Source organism: Panthera pardus, unplaced genomic scaffold (genome assembly GCF_024362965.1).
Source record: "Panthera pardus isolate Hobbes unplaced genomic scaffold, ASM2436296v1 HiC_scaffold_3, whole genome shotgun sequence".
Classification (NCBI taxonomy): Eukaryota; Metazoa; Chordata; class Mammalia; order Carnivora; family Felidae; genus Panthera; species Panthera pardus.
The window spans coordinates 36,226,096-36,241,739 of NW_026526876.1; the positions used below are offsets into that span (position 1 = coordinate 36,226,096).

A 15,644-nucleotide genomic window follows, 5' to 3' on the forward strand; every position below is an offset into this window, starting at 1 on the left:
CTAGAGAAGGCCCTGGAAGAGCGGGAAGGGCTTTCCGTTGGAGGTGACTTTCCACTGGAGTCTTGAAAGCAAGTAGGCCTTTCCATGGACAGTGAGAGAGGGCACTTCAGGGAGAGGGAACAGCATGTGCAAATGGCCGGAGGTGTGTGTTTGGTGTCGCTGAGCAGGGTTCAGGCCAGGAAGTAGCAAGCAGAGCTGAGGCTGAAAGATGGGCAGTCGTGGGGGGTGCTGGGCCAAGGAGTTTGGGCATGGTTTGGAGTCATGGGGAGCCACTGAGGCTCAAAGCAGCGGAGTGTCAGGCTCCAGTGACTTTTCTGTAGGTTGCCCTTGGAAACAGTTCCCACCCCTGGAAAAACGGGGAGGGGGAGCCTGGTGGGTCAGGCCGGGCTCTTGCACGTGTAACTGCTGTCTCTTGATGGAGAAGAGAGGAAGGTGTGTGCAGGGCAGCCGCTGAGGGGCAGGCGGGAAAGAGATGGACGAGAGCAGCATTTCTCAGACTTGAATGTGTGCGTGAAATCGCCAGAAGATCTGCCAGAATGTGGGTTCTGATACAGCAGCTGTGGGTGAGGCCTGAGCTTCTGCATTTCTAACAGGCTCCCAGGTGCTGCCAGTGCTGCTGGTCCGCAGACCGCACTTTGAGTAGCTGGGGTGGGAGTGCACTAAGAGGAGTGACGGGAGTGGGTTTCACGGGGAAGTGAGAGAGAACAAGGAGGGACCTGTGTCCTCCTCCCTGAGCTTTCCTCTCCCCTCCTCCCTGGAGGAGGAAGCAAGGTTTCTCCCCTTGGTGCATGGACTCCGAAGTTAAGCGTCCCCTGACCCCCAGCCCCTTGGCTGCCCACAGATGAGCTGACGGTGCCTCGATACCGCACAGAGAAGCCCTCCAAGTCGCCCCCGCCGCCCCCTCCCCGCCGGAGCTTCCCCTCCTCCCATGGCCTGACCACCACGCGCACTGGGGAGGTTGTGGTCACCAGCAAGAAGGACTCGGCCTTCATCAAGGTACCAACCCCACCTGGGGCAGCGGGATACCCAAGATGACCTCTGAAGACCCTCTGGGGCGGAAGGAAAGGAGGGGGCTGGCCAGTGGTGACTCTGTTTATGGCTCGGGCTTCCACCACGGGAAGGGGGCCTCTGGCAGGGGACAGAGGAAGCAGCAGATGAGGAGCTGGAGCAGGAAAGGCCCCCCCGGATGGGGCCTGTGCGGTGAGCTGGTGCCGGAGGGGGGCAGAGCCTGGTCCTGACGGGGGCCTGGGCCTTGCAGAAGGCCGAGTCCGAGGAACTGGAGGTGCAGAAGCCCCAAGTGAAGCTGCGCCGGACCGTGTCCGAGGTGGCCCGCCCGGCCTCCACACCACCCATCATGGCCTCTGCCATCAAGGATGAGGATGACGAGGACCGCATCATCGCCGAGCTAGAGGTGGGTCAAGGGCATGCCTGGTCCCTGAGTCCTCGGCCAGGCTCCTCCCTCTCCCCACCAAGCTGACCCCACTAGGGAGGGGACTGGGCTTCCGGGCTCCTGCTGAGTGCTGGCCTGTTCGGGACCCCTCCTTCTTGCCTCGATTTGGCCACCCCTGTAAAATGGGGGGAGGGGGGCCCGAAGTCCCTCTTTGCAGGTTTGAGGGTTTTTTTATGGTAGTCTCTGAAACCACCCCCCCCCCCAACACCACTGCCCCGAGACCCCCTATGCTCTGAGACCCCCGGGCCTGAATGTTCTGAGAACAGAGTGCTTTAACACCCTGATACCCACGTACCTTGAGCGCCCTCTGTGCCGTAAGTCACCCATCCTCAAGTGCTCTCAGCCCCTCTCCCCAAGTGGCTGGAGACCCTGACTACCTAGGCCTCGGGAGGAGGAGACAAGATGGAGGGCAGAGTGGCCAGTGAGCATGGTGAGGGGCTGAGGAGTAAGGCTGGCATCCCTCCCGGTGGGCCACAGGCCAGCACCCCTGTCCTCCTTGTGCCCCCTTCTCCAAACCTGCCCCCACCTTCTGCTCCTCAGGTGTTTGAGAGAAGCTCAGTGTCTTCCCTCCCCCCCACGCCCCGCCGCCAGCCGATCCCCACCTTGCTGGCACCCCAGGACCTGGGGCCCCCTGGGGGCTCAGCCCAGGGCCCCACATGGAAGGTAACGGGCTGTCCCCCACCTCTCACGGCTCTGTCTCCGCCTGTGCCTCCACACCTTCCTCTCCTCACCTCTCACGCTAACCCGCTAACACGCCAGTCACGTCCCCACGTCTGGCCACTGCCACAGCCTCACCCGCCTGGCCTCACCCCTGCCCTGCCACGAGGACAGGCGCATAACCCTTCCCTCCCTCTTCGAGACTCTAGCAGTCTGGTACCTGGTGGCGCCTTGTGTCTGCATTTTCTTACAGGCTTGATTCTGAGTTGGGTATTTCGTTCCAATCCGCAGCCAGAGTTCAGATCTGACCCAGAGCCTGGGTTTTGTCTTGGTCCAAGATGGGAGCTTGGATCTTGCTCACTACATGACTTTAGGTCCAACTCAGAATCTGACTTTGTCCTGAGCCCTTGCCTAGTCCCTGCACCTGACTCCTCTCCTCTGCTGCTGGTGCCAGGTGGGGGCTCCGTTTCCCCCCCTAGAATCTATGCCTTGCACCGGGGGCCAGGAGAAAGGCTCACTGATAGCCTCCTTCTATCCCATGGCCCCAGTGGTCAGGGAACTTGGAGTAGAAGCAGCCTATGCCCTTCCTCAGCTGCTGGTTTTGTCTCTTAGCATTGGGAAGTTCTTCCTTCTCTCTGACTTCAGTCCTTGCTGCTGTCCTGCTACACTTATTCTCTCTTTATTCTTTCTTGGGAATTTGGGGGTAGACCTGCTGTCTGCACCCCCCTCCCAGGGGACTGTGCTTGGGGAGGGGGACCTGGGGAAGGCGGCCTGGGAATCTCTCCCTCTTCCCAGTCAGGTTGGGGCAGGAGGGCCTCTGCTCTGGAGAGGGCGGCCTCCTGTGCACACACATGCTCACCTACCTTGTCTGGTTCTCTCTGGCCCACAGTGGGCTCCACGCTGTCTCGCACCTGATTTCTGGCCTAGCTTGAGGCTTGAGGCTTGTGGTGCTTTGGCTCCCTGGCCAGGGGGAGCAGACAGGCACTAAACAGGGGGACAGAACTGTCTGCCGGGCAAAGGATGGGCACAGAGCAGTCTAAGGAGCCATCTGGGGATGAGCAGTACGGAAGGGGTGCCCCATGGGCTGGCCATGCCCTTGGCACTTTGGCCCACTGCACCCAGCTGCTCCTGCCTCTTTCTGGCCTTTGGGAGCTAATCCTGAAGGGGTCCAGTGGGCAAAGCCCCCCTGCTGGCCTTTTGGGCTGGCTTCCCCTCTGCATCCTGTGGCGCCATCGAGCAGTGGAGCCGGGCAGGCATGGGTCGCCTCTCTGTCTTCCCAGCCTGCACCCCGCCACCTCCAGGTAAGCAGATGGCAAGGCTGGGTGGGTTGCCTTGGGGGAGGGAGGCTTGAGGTCCCTGCTGCCCCCCTGGAATATCCCCATGGCTCCTTTTGGTGGAAAGAGCACTGGACTTGGAGTCAGACTGCCTGGGTTCAAATCCTGGCTCTGCCACTAACTAGCTGTGGGTAAGTGACCTTGGGTGGATCTCAGGACACCCACCCTCAATGTCCTCATCTGCAAAGTGAGGACCACAGGAGCGGTAGCCATTTCGTGCCGAAGAAGAATTTGGCTGAGCCCCTCCCCTTGTGGCTGTGAAGCCCTTGGAGAAAGCTCCAAAAGTAGAGGGTGACGGGGCCAGGAGTCTCTGGCCTGAGATTAGGGTGACAGCCCCACCCTTCGAGGCCAGGTCAATTCAACAAATAGCTAATATTTGCCAAGTGCCGACGCTGTTCTAAGCACACGCTCGCGTGAGCTCACTTAATTTTCCACCACCTCTCTGCTCTTGTTACCTCATCGTACAGATGGGCAAACTCATGGGAGGACCCATGGGACCTGCTCCCAGAGTTTAACGTGGGCAGTGAGAGGCAACCCTGTGTCTGTGCTTCCCGATAAACCAGCGTCTCTGCCAGCAAGTGGGAGACCACAGTGTGGGGTCGGAAGAGGCCCGAGTTCTAGTCCAAGCCTTGCCTCTGACTTGTTGAGCGAACTCAGTCACCACCCTCCCCTGCCTCAGTTTCCCCATCTGTGAAAGGAAGGGGCTGGGCTCACCCACGTCTGACCCCCCTGCCCGCACCATCCCAGCTCAGGGTGTTTGGTTTGCAGGGATCATAGTCTCCCTCATCTTTCTTCTCCCCCCAGGCTGCCCCAAGTCCCAGGGCTTTCTGCGTCCCCCAGATCATCTTGACGGAGTGTACCCCCAACCCTCCCTCCCCACCAGAGGCCAGACCTGAGGAATCCGGTCACAGGACAGCCCCCACCCCGCGACCCCGGACCCTGGCTGGCAGTGGGAGGGGCTGGGATGGTGCACAGGCCCTGCCAGAGGTAGTGACCAAGGCTGCCCAGCCCAGGAGCAGCTTGGCGCCTGAGAAGGACGGGGCGGCTCAGAAGAGACTGGGGACGAGGAGCTGCGTCACAGAGGAGGGAGGAGCCGGCGTCCCCTGTTCTTGGGGACCAGCCCCTGACGGGACTCTGGAGCCCTCCACTGCTGACAGCCACCCAGAGGAGACCCCCAAGGACACGGGACAGGATGTCCAACCCGGCAGTGGGGAGCCCAGGGGCCAGCCCGCTGCCGGCCTGGGCTGCACAGTGAGAGGTGCCACCACCCAGCGGATGGACAGCCTGGAGGAGACACTCCGGGAGCTGGAAGCCACTCTGAGCCAGATGGGTGCAGCCCTCGCCATGGGGCCCCCTGGCAGCCCCCCACCCCTGCCACCCAGTCCCCAGGTGGCTGCCTCCTCCCCTAGCCTCTCCCCCTGCCTTCATGCTCTAGACTCTGTCCTCAGAGCTGCAGAGTGGGGGGGCTGCAGGGGCACCACACCAGGCCCCTCCTCCCACTGGCCTTTTCTCAGCCCCTGCCAGCCTCCTGAGAGCCCGGTGCCATATGGGGTTTGCAGGCAGAGCCTGGGAGGCTGGGAAGCTGGCCTACCCAGGGATCAGCCCAGCCAGCCCTGGCAGGGACCGGGGCCTCTCCCCTCTGCTCTGTATCTATAAACCAACAAATAAAGTTCTCTCCTCCTTTTCCATCCCCGCGCTCCCCTCCCCCTCTCCTGTCTGACTCTCTTTGCCTCTGTTGTTTCTCTGTCTGCGCCTCTGACTCCCCAGAGCCCTTGTGGGAAGGGTGGTACCTGGGGTGGTTCAAAGGAGCTGGGCTTGTCCATCTCTAGGGAGACTTCACCCCCATTCTCCCGTTCAGAGGAAGACATAGGTCTGGGGCTGCTAATCTGACTCTGTCTGCCATTATAAAGACCCCGCCTCAAATCTCAGGCATGCTCTGCCAGACCCAGCAGTGGGGGTGATGGCAAGGACTCTCACTTTGGAAGTAGCTTCCCCGGGAGAGTACCTGCTACCCCTGGGTTACTCAAGGAAACCACCAAAGAGCCCTCCCTGGGGAGCTGTTGGGAACCTGGCTGGGAGGCCCCTGTCCCCTCTTCTGCATGAAGGCCTTAAACCTGGCCTCAGAGAGTGGACCTGGGTCCTGGACTGGGATGTGGGGCCCGGGAGGTCCAAAGGTCTCCAGTTGCCAAGGGCCCACAGAGGAGGTCCCAGCCCAGCCCCAGAGATCAGGTCACCCAGCGCCTAGGATTCCGGAATGATCCTGCCTCCAACCCCCACCCTGTTCCTCTTCCTGCAGAGTGGTGGTGGCAGTGTGCCACCCATGAAGGTGGTGACTCCAGGGGCCTCTCGGCTGAAGGCAGTCCAGGGCCAGGCAGGCAGCCCCGACAAAGGCAAGCATGGCAAGCAGAGGGCAGAGTACATGAGGATCCAGGCCCAGCAGCAGGTAGGTGTGGGCGCGGTGGGATGGGGCTTGGCCCGTCCTGGCCCCTCCCCCCTCTCCCCGCCCCCCCCCCCCCCCCCCCCCCCCCCGCAGTGCTGTGTGCTCCTGCTGTGAGCTGGGCATCTCCTGCCAGCTGCCCAGAGACCTCCTCCCTGCCAGCACGGCCCCACCAGTTCCTTGAGCCATCTTTTCCCTCCTCCCATCAACCCTGGCTCTCTGGAGCTGCTCTACAACATACATTTTTAACCAGGCTACTCTCCTTTTAGGAGACCCTCACTGGGAGCCGAGAAGGTCTCTCCCCGGCTGCTCCTGAAGGAGGGGGAGCCGGAGGACTCATGTCCCCACTGGCCCGATGCCTGAGGCCCTTCCAAGGCCGGGCCTGCCCTGGGGTGTGGGAGCGGGTTGCCACGTCCCTTTGTCCTCCTGCTTCTGCTCCGCTTCCTCTCCCTGCTCTCAGCCCCCCTCTCGCGGGGGTCGGGTCCTCCCCACTCTCCTCTTGGCCTCCCTCTTGGATTTTGGGCCGTCTCCCACCTGAGGGAGAGACCAATTCTGCATCTGCTTTTCAGTCTTGTGTTTGGGCTTTGGTGGGTTCCACTGACGTCAGTGGGGAGGGGGAGATGTGGCCCCCAGGTGGGCTGGGAATGACAGGGCTGCTGTCACCTCTTTCAGATTTAGTCAGCGGGCTTGGGGGCAGGTGTATGGAATTGACAGCCTCACCTGTGGGTGTTTCTGCCCTTTGGCCTGCCGTGTGGCCTGGTCAGAAGGTGCAGGGTGGTCCCTGGGCCTAGATATTGAGAGAGACCTTTAGCGCGCTCATTTGGTTCAGTAGCATTTCTGAGCACCTGCTGTGTGCCAGGCCCGTTCTGGGTGCTGGGGTGGGAGTGGGTGCTGTAAAATGTCCACATACTGTGACCTGAAGAAGGTTCTAGGCTCAGAGGCAGGAGGTTAGAGACGGCAAGTCCAGCTACCTTCTTTACAGATGAAGGGACAGCTCAGAGAAGGAAAGGGGCTTCCCAAGGGCCCACAGCAAGGTGGTATCAGAGCCAGGATGGGACCCAGGAATCGCAAAGCCCTTTCCACCACATGGCCCTGGGACGGCCCTGGGCACGAAAGGCCCTGCCTCCCTGTCTGCTGGTTCCCTGGAGAGACCCCTGGAGACGGGCCACCCAGGCCCCACCCGCCCCCGACCAGCTCTCCTCACTAGCTCCCTGCTGGCCCGCCATCTTCCTCATGGGTCCCCAGACACGTCCTGCAAATCCCACCCCCAGCTCTTTGTCCTGCCACCACAGTGCACGAGTTCCCCTCGTCCTGTCCGGGCCGGTCCCTCCTTCGTGTCCACAACAGCAGCTGACATTTGCTCACTTGTGCCAGGCTCACACATTATATCGTTTCACATTCACCACACCAGTCCGAGGAACATCCTCCTGATCCCCCTTTGTTAGATGGGGAAACTGAGGCTTTGCCCGAGGTCAGGCCGCTGGCAAAAAGAGCAGGACAACATCCAGGCTGTGTGAGGCCCCTCCCCCCACATACCTTGCCTTCGGCCGCTTCAGTGGGCACCTTGCTGGGCTACAACTATGCTCTGTCATCTCTCTCCCTGACTTCTCCCGCTCCAGGCCCCCAGCTCCTCTCTCCTGCCCCCTTGCCCCCTCTGTGGCCTCTACGCCCTCTCCTCCATTCAGTTCCCAGCCCACCGCACCTTCCCTCCAGCCTCATCCCAGGGCTGGGCTAGGTCTCCAGTGGCCCCCAGACTTTCTCTTCCTCCCATGCCCTACTCCTCTCTCTGCAGGATGTGCAGTATAGACCCTGCCCCCCCACATACACACGAATGCACGTGCACACACACACACACACACACGGGGGAGCTGTGTGTAGACCCTCCATTCCTTGCTATCCTCTCCTCCCTTGTCAGCCCTCACCCTGACCCTCCTGACCCCTTTCTGGGCGTTTCTCCTCTGCCTGTTCACTTCGCTGGGCCCCACTTCCTCCTGGGCCTCTTAGCTCTTCATACCACACACACCACCTCCCCCTGGCACCCTCTGCCCCTGCCCGGAGTCTCTGTTCTGAGCCCAAGCCTGCCCATTAGAAAATGTCACCCTCCCTCCCCGGGGCATCCACCACGCTGGGGAGTCTCGGTGGTTCCTCCTTCCTCCCTCACCACCTACTGTCCATGGTTCTCTCCCCACCAGGACCACAGGCCTAGCCATCCCTCTCACTTGCACTGTCTAGGAGCCTTTCTTTAAAAAAGCACCTTCTCCCTAAGAAAGCGATATATGTTCCTTGTGGGAATTTCTTAAAGAAGCAGCGGAAAAAAATCATCCTATGCCTCATTACCTAAATGCATGCCCTTCTAAGGTCTCCCTGTGACTTCTGTCACCTCTAGCCTATTTTCCCAGACCTGCGGGCTGGGGAGGGATATTTACAAAATGCAAATTATCGATTATGTCATTCCCCCAACTCCAAGCCCATGCCCACTGCTCCCTGCCGGGTGAGAACATCACCCAGGGTGCTTTGTGACCAGCCTGGGTTCCTTCCTCCTGGCTCTCCTGACACCCTCCACCCCACACCCTCGATTTGCTCCAGCCACACTGGGTCAGTGTCCTCTGGGCCCAGACACTGCTCTGTATGGGCCCAGGCTGTGAACTTGGTCAAAGTCCTCGGCCTTCTGCAGGCTCCTCCCTCATCTGTACAATGGGGACAGAAACCCAGCAGCGGGGTTCTGAGGTCACATGATACCTGGTGTGGGAAAGAACTGTGAGAGCCCCCATGGTGCTCTGCTCAGGAGAGTCCCCATAATCCTCCACTGCCCTGGACGTTTGTCAGTGCCAAGGGCCAGGCAGTGGCCTTTCTCCTATCATGTGGTTCTAACATTTGGGGCTCGAAGCTGCCTTCGAGGAGGAGGTTCTAGGCTTCGCTCTCAGGGGTTCTAGGCACACAGATCTGTTTAGGAGGAGGAGAACCTTCCCCAGGAGCCCCCAGCTGACCTCCCCTCTCTTCTCATTGCCCGTTTCTAAATCGGTCACTGGCCAGGAGAACAGAATTGTTCCAAATGTGTAGATTGCTCAGGACCCACCCCACCTGGGCTGAGGGAAAGGCCCACATTTCCTGATAGATGGAGGCCTGATTCAGGCAGGATTTCATCAGCGAGGAGGGAGGGCGTGTGGGCCTGGGAGGAAGTGACCCTGGAGGAGGCACCAGCCAGCAGGGTCTGCCGACATGAGATGGTCTGTGCCTGTGCGGAGAGCCGTGACCTAGCTCGGAGCTGCAGGCCAGCACGCTTAGGGCGTGGAGCGGGTGCTAGACTCTGACCCATGGGAGGAGGAGGGCGCAGGGCTCAGCCCTCTGGGCCCAGCTAATGGCTCTGGTCTCCTCCCAGCTGAAAGCTGAAGGTTTGTGCCTTGCCGCAAAGGTGACAGAGCTCTGTTTCTCCAGACACAATTGGAAGTGACAGGGGAAGACTGGTTGGTGAAATGAAGTGATAGAAAACTTGAGAGACAACTGCTGTGTTACCTGAGAAGTGAGCTGCACGGGGACAGGAGCACTGGGCACAGGCGGCATGCTCCCTCAGCTTCAGGAGCGGGGACTTTAGATGTCGCCACGGCCAGTCTCCTGGAAGGGAGGGATGGCTGATAGGGCTTTATAAACAAGAGCTCCAAGAGAAGCTACAAGCGATCTTGGTCTCCATGAAGAAGGAGCGGGGGTGTCCACACAGGCCATTTACAGGCCTTGCGCCGGCTGTGGGAGGAAGGGGCCCTCGCCTGGGTGAGGACATGTCACCGGAGTGAATAGTCAGGTGGCTGTACAAGCTGGAAGGCAGATATTTCAAAGACCAAAGCTCAGAATGGACCAGGGCTCTTGACAAACGCTAAAGGGAAGGAAGAGAAAAAGCTTTTAACTAGAGAGATGGGTTGAGAACAAAGAGGACAGCCCGGAGGGAATCAGCAGCCAGCTTGGGGACACGGTGAGATGTGAGGGGACACAGGGGGCTCCCCTCCCACCCGGCTTTGGGAGAAAGAACTTTGAATGGGAAAGGGTAGGAGGGGAGGGGCAGGACTGGAGCCCAAGGCTAGTGACCCAGAGTGAGACAGCCTTAGGTTGCCTTGTAATGAGCCTGTGTCCGGGCCCAGGTACCGGGACCCTGTGAGCAGGGGCCATGCCTGGCACATGGCCCTCGGTCAAAGGACTGAGTGAACGGAAAGATCTTGTGGCTGCAGCCCTGGAACCTCTTTGAGTCCAAACAGAAGAGCTACAGTAAAGGGGGAGGGGTTAGGAGGCCCAGACGGGAGACCCTTGCCTTGATTTTCATAAAGGGAAAATGCAGACTGCAGACGACTTGTGCGATGAGCAAAACCCAGATGAATCACTGCACGTGTGGAAGAAGAAATGGTGATCATCAACAGCAAGGGCAGGTTCACGGTCAGCCAGTCAGGCTGCCCGAGATCTCCTCGTTGCCCTTGCTGGCTGCTGGAGGCGCTCTCTGCCTTCCCTACCGGGAGGCATCTGCTAGAGCCCACCCAGTGGCGGGTGGTAGCGTAGGTGGGTGGGAAATGGAGTGACCTTGCCCAGACCGAGGCTGTGGGAGGTCTCTAGTGATGTGCCACAGCACTCTGTTTCCTTCCGCTTCCTTCCTTCCTTTTTTTTTTTTTTTTTTTAATCAATGCTATTTATCATACTAGTGGCTTTGCGGGGTGGGGGAGGGGTGGACGACTACAACCACAGAGAGAAACCCGGTCTGCGGAGCCCCGTCCCAGTGGCTCTTAAGGTCGTGTGCAGTAGGGTCACCTAGGGTGCCGGCCTAAAATGCAGATTCCCGAGCCTGAGCCAGAGGTACGTTCTGGAGCAGGGGCCCCGAAATCTGCATCTGTGACACATCATCCTCTGGAGGTGATGCAGGTGGCTCTGGAACCATACAAAGATCCAGACCCAGTAGGGACACAGGGAGTCCACCAGAGGCGGGAGGAGGCGCGGCTCTTTAATTATCAGAGCTGACCAGTGAGGGCAGACACTTCACGGGGGAGTGACCTCCCATGACCCACAACCCACAAGGCTGAAGGCTGGAGGAACACTTGTAGGGGATGCAGTGGGGCTTCCTGCCTTGGGTCAGAGGCTGGAGGCAGTGAGTGCCTTTTCTTCCAGCTTGCGGTGGGAGGGGTTGGGGGGTTCTTTAGAGAAGTGCTCCCCCGGGGAGGACAAGCTTGCCCCTTAGTTGTCCCCATAAGACCTTCTGCTTAGTAGCAGCCTCCTGCAGAAGGCAGAAGGGGCCCTGCGGGGCTGCTGGCCCGTTGAGACTAACACCCCACCGACTCCCAGCCTGGGCCTCTAGTCTCTCCGCCCGCACCCCTGTGGCCGCCAATGTCTCACACCTTCCTCCCTCTCCTGTCCTCCCCACTCCCACCTCCCTGTCCACCTGTCCTTGGTGTGGTCTCCCCTGTGTTTCTCTGGTCTCTCTCCTCCTCCTCCTCTCTTTCCCCTAAGTAACCCTGGTCCCTAGGCTTTTTGGGTCCAACTCTGTCCCCACCCCCTACCCTGTTCTGTCCCCCACTGTGGCCCCTTCCTCCCCATCTCAGGGGATGACTCTCTCCAGATGCCCCTCTGGCTTCTTCCTTTTGCAGTTAATGTTCTCTTGGATTTGTGGAGGTTTTTCATTTTTAAGAACTTCAGCTGGGGACCAGCATGAAGGCTCTCCATTCCTCTCTCTGACCCCCTGACCCCTGTTTTTGTTCCAGGCCACTAAACCATCTAAAGAGATGAGCGGGTCGAATGAGACCTCAAGCCCAGTCTCAGAAAAGCCCGCGGCTTCCAGAACCTCTATCCCTGTATTGACTTCCTTTGGGGCGAGGAATTCTTCCATCTCCTTCTAGAAGCCCCCTCCCACCTCCACCTCAGCCTGTCCCCCCTCCTCACCCCTGTCACTTCTCTCCCTGCTCACCTTCCTCTCATCTCCACCCTACCCCCACCCCATTCTCTGGACCCTCTGAAGGGTTTGCCGCGGGTGTGGCCCTCCTCCGCTCTCTGCACCCATCCCCTTGTTGGTGTTTTTGGTTTTTTAAACGACTCACTTTTAATTATCTTTTTTTTTTTTTTTTTTTTTTTTTTAAGTAAAACAGTAAAACTAAAAACCAAAACACACCACCTTCCCTTGATTTCCTGTTTCTGGCCCGCCTCCTGTCATCCTTGCTCCATTTTCTCTTTACCCACGCTTCCTCCCAAGTCCATCCCCACGTTCCTGCATCCTATGCTCCCTTCCTGAGAGCACCCCAACCAAACTCTGAGCCACGGAGACTTGGAGCGGCGGGACACCCCTCTCCCCTTCCTCGGAAACCTCCCCGGAGGAAAACCTGGACGTTGGACCAACCCCACTATCAGGCCGGCAGCCAGGACGCAGGGAGACTCTAGCCCTGGAGGTGCCCCACCTGCCGGCCTCAACAGGACTGAACTCCACTCCGCTCCCTTCTGCTCGTGCCCTGTGGGTCTGGAGTCATGATGGGTGGGGCAAGGGTGGAGGGGCCGGTATGAGGCCTTTGAATCTGCTTGTCCGTGTCCGTGGAGACGAGTTGGCTTCCTGGGACTCCCTTTTTGTGGTGAGGAGCCACCTGGCCCGTGCCGAGCGAGGAGGAGGCCCTGCTGGACGGTTGGTTGTGGGTGGCGGGTTGAGCAGACAGCCTGACCCTGGGGGTCACTGCCTTGGAAGAGGGCAGCCCCGAGGAGGGGTATTTGGTACTTTCAGTTTCCTAATTTAGCACTTTAAATGACATTAACTTATTTAATGGGGGTAGGGTGGGCAAGAATGAAGGGCCTAGAAAACTAGATTTGGGGACCTGGAGGGTGGGAAGGGGCTGGTTGTAAGGGAAGTGGGGGGAATAGAGAGGGTCTGATGGGGGGGGCGGTGAGGACAGCTCTGACCCAAAGGTCAAGTGACATGACCTTCAGCCATCTTCTTTGAGGTAATGAGGGTTTTCAGGGAAGGGATGAGATGTGATTTTTTCAGCGGGGAGCTGGTGACCCTTGGTGAGTTCCTTGAGGGTCCCTGAGGCCTGACCAGCCAGCCAGCGCCCCTAAACCGACCTGTGGATGCCTGTGTAGCTTAAGGCCAGGTCCTGAGAGGAGGAGAGAAAGACCAATTTTGGTTCTCAGCCCCAGGCCACCCAAGGGCACAGTGAGGGGCCAGCAAGGGGGTTACACGAGTGGGGGGTGGTGCAAGGAGGGTCCCCAGGGAGTAGGATTCTTATTTGGAGCACAAAGTGGGGTAAGCACAGGGGAGACTTTGGAGTTAGTCTCCCCAAGTAAGCACAGAAAGAAGGAGCCATTGAAGGGGCAGAACCCCCTAGTCCCTGGGGCCTGGCTGGAAGGTCAGTGCCTGGGGAGAGCCAGGGGAGCTGTTGAGGGCTGGGGAGGGAGGGGCAACCAGGGTTGTGTTTCTTCATTTCTTTTTTTGTTTTTGTTTTTGTTTTTGTTTTTGTTTTGTTGGTTCATCCTTGTTTTCTAGCTTTGGATCATTTTTGTACAAAGGCAAGCAAGCCTTTTTGAAAAATAACAAAAGAAGAGGAAAAAAAAAATCCCTCCTGAAAAAAAAAAAAACCCTTGGAAAATAGAAAAAAAAAAAGGACCTCATAAATGATGCAATTACTTTTAATTGCAGGCAACTCTTTACATTTAAGTGAAGTGTCTTAACATTTTATATTGTTTTAAAAATATATTTACATATTATATATATATAATATACGTAATATAAATATATATAAATATTTAAAAAAAAAAAAAGAAAAAAAAAACCACGGCGCTCTCTCCCTGGCCGCTGTTTCGGCGGGGGAGGGGGGCTGGAGGATGGGCACATCGGCCTGGCTTCTGTGGTCCAGTGAAATGGTTTGCTTTGATTTGGCTGTACAGAGACCCCCTGACTGGGAGGGGAGGGGGGAGTGGTGCCCCCTCCTCCCTCCACTCCATTACTCTTTGCTTGCTACTTTTCGCTTGCCCCCACCTCCCACCCTCGGCCCTGTGACCTGAACGTGTGCCCCACCGTCTTTGTCCTGAGTTGAACGTCCCTTTGTGGGGGGAGGAGGAGGTGTCCATACACAAGGGGCAGATGGAGGGAGCCGTGGGCCCCACCCCACCCACTCACGGAGAGCCCAGTGGGATTTGCATCTTTCTTTCCCTTTGGTTCCTGCACATTTCCGGGCTGAGAGGCGTTTGTGTGGAGTTGTGCGCAGCCTGTGTGGTGTGTGTGTGTGTGTGTGTGTGCGCGCGTGTGCGCGCACTGGCACAGGTCCACTTACCCATGTGTGGAGGGAAGCATGTGTGTGCACAGGCGTGACCTTCTACGCGGGTGTGCGGGGAGGCATGCGCACTAAGTGCATGTACCCTGCTGGGGCGTCGGCACGTGCCCCCCCTGCATGTCAGTCCAGGGAGCTTCGCGCATGAGAAGGCGTGTAGTGTGTGTGTGCAGACACGCGTGGCTGCGAGAGACTCTTATGTGTGCGGGCCACATACGCGTGGACAGGGGTGTACGTGAAGGTGCATGTGACCGTGTGCGGGCATGTGCGTGTGCACAGGTGTGGAGACTCAGGCGCGTGGGAATGCCTGCGTGTGTGTTCCATCGGCCCTGCACCGCTCGCTTTGGCTCCCCTCCCAAGCCCCCAGCCCCTGGCCCTCTGCAAGCCCGCAGCACGTCAATGCCCCCCAGCTGCATGCGCCTCGCTGCTCTGTCCATCAGTGTGTGCTTGACCAAGAGAAAACTAAGACGTCCAGGGGGGTCCCTGTACCTGGTCCCCCCGCCCCCACCCACTGTGCTGTGTTACTCGCATGGGGGGGGGTTCCTTTCCCGCCCCTTCCACAATATGCTGTTTCCCCAGGAGCCTCCGGCCCGCGGCTCTGAGAGGGGGTCCAGGTGAGGCCCCACCCCCACCCCAGGCTGAGCCCCGGCTCCGCACCCCCGCCCCATCCACCCCGTAGGGCCCGTGTTGGTGTAGCAGTGATGGCTTCTGTGGATATTCTGTGACCTCTGTCAGTGTAACTTGACAATTTCTAAATGGAAAAGGATTGCTGTGTTTTCTCTGTCTCTCTTTTTTAATGTCCTTTTTCTTCTCCTCACTTCCCTGCTCTCTTTCCTTTCCGGTTTTTCTAGCCGAGTGTTTGGGGCTTAAATAAAACTTGTTTCTTTTTCCTCTCCTGGATCTCCTTTCTATAGGCTGCTGTCTCATTATTTCTCACCTTCGCCCTGGAAGGTGTTGGGATGGATGGGGCGGAGATGGGGAATCTGGCAGGTAACTGCCCTGCAGCATTGAAAGAGGAGGGGGCAGGAACAGGGACCCTTGGGGCTGCCGCCGCCCCACAAGCCCATGAGAACCCACATCATGGACACGGGAGAGGAACACCGCTGACTCTGTCACCGCCCTCGGTGAGGTAGCCACGGGCATCTCTTACACCTGAGACCACAGAGCCAGAGACGGGAGGTGACTTGCCTGGAGTCCTACCACTAGTAAGATGCAGAGTCAGAATTTGAATCCAGCTCTGCCTGCCCCCAAACCCAGTGCTTCCCCCCCCCCCCCAAACCAAGTAGGGTCTGATTACCTCCCTGTGTTGGGGCCTGGCCTCCTGCCCTTTGGGTGGGATGATCCTTCAACATGTCAACCGTCCTTTCAATGGCAGCTTTCAAACTTAAAAAAAACAAAACAAAACAAAACAGCAAGAAATGCATTTTGCACCTTTATGATGTAGATGTGTACACACGCATTCAATGAAACAGCACTTACTGTATACAACACAC

General features: G+C 58.4%; 1 protein-coding gene across 5 annotated transcripts in view; it reads left to right on the plus strand.

Annotated features, from left to right (window-relative positions):
• Positions 1-15,051, plus strand: part of SRCIN1 (SRC kinase signaling inhibitor 1) — a 67,478-nt gene extending 52,427 nt beyond the window's left edge. For 3 of the 5 annotated variants that reach the window (XM_053892356.1, XM_053892357.1, XM_019415961.2), the window contains 4 exons: positions 842-996; positions 1,259-1,411; positions 5,738-5,884; positions 11,608-15,051. In XM_053892356.1, coding sequence (XP_053748331.1) covers positions 842-996; positions 1,259-1,411; positions 5,738-5,884; positions 11,608-11,742 — 590 coding nt within the window. In that variant the 3' untranslated portion in view covers positions 11,743-15,051. Of the gene's footprint in view, positions 1-841; positions 997-1,258; positions 1,412-1,990; positions 2,114-4,245; positions 4,831-5,737; positions 5,885-11,607 lie in introns of all 5 variants that reach the window. The other 2 variants (XM_053892354.1, XM_053892355.1) reach the window with 1 other exon arrangement.
• Positions 15,052-15,644: the final 593 nt, after the last annotated feature.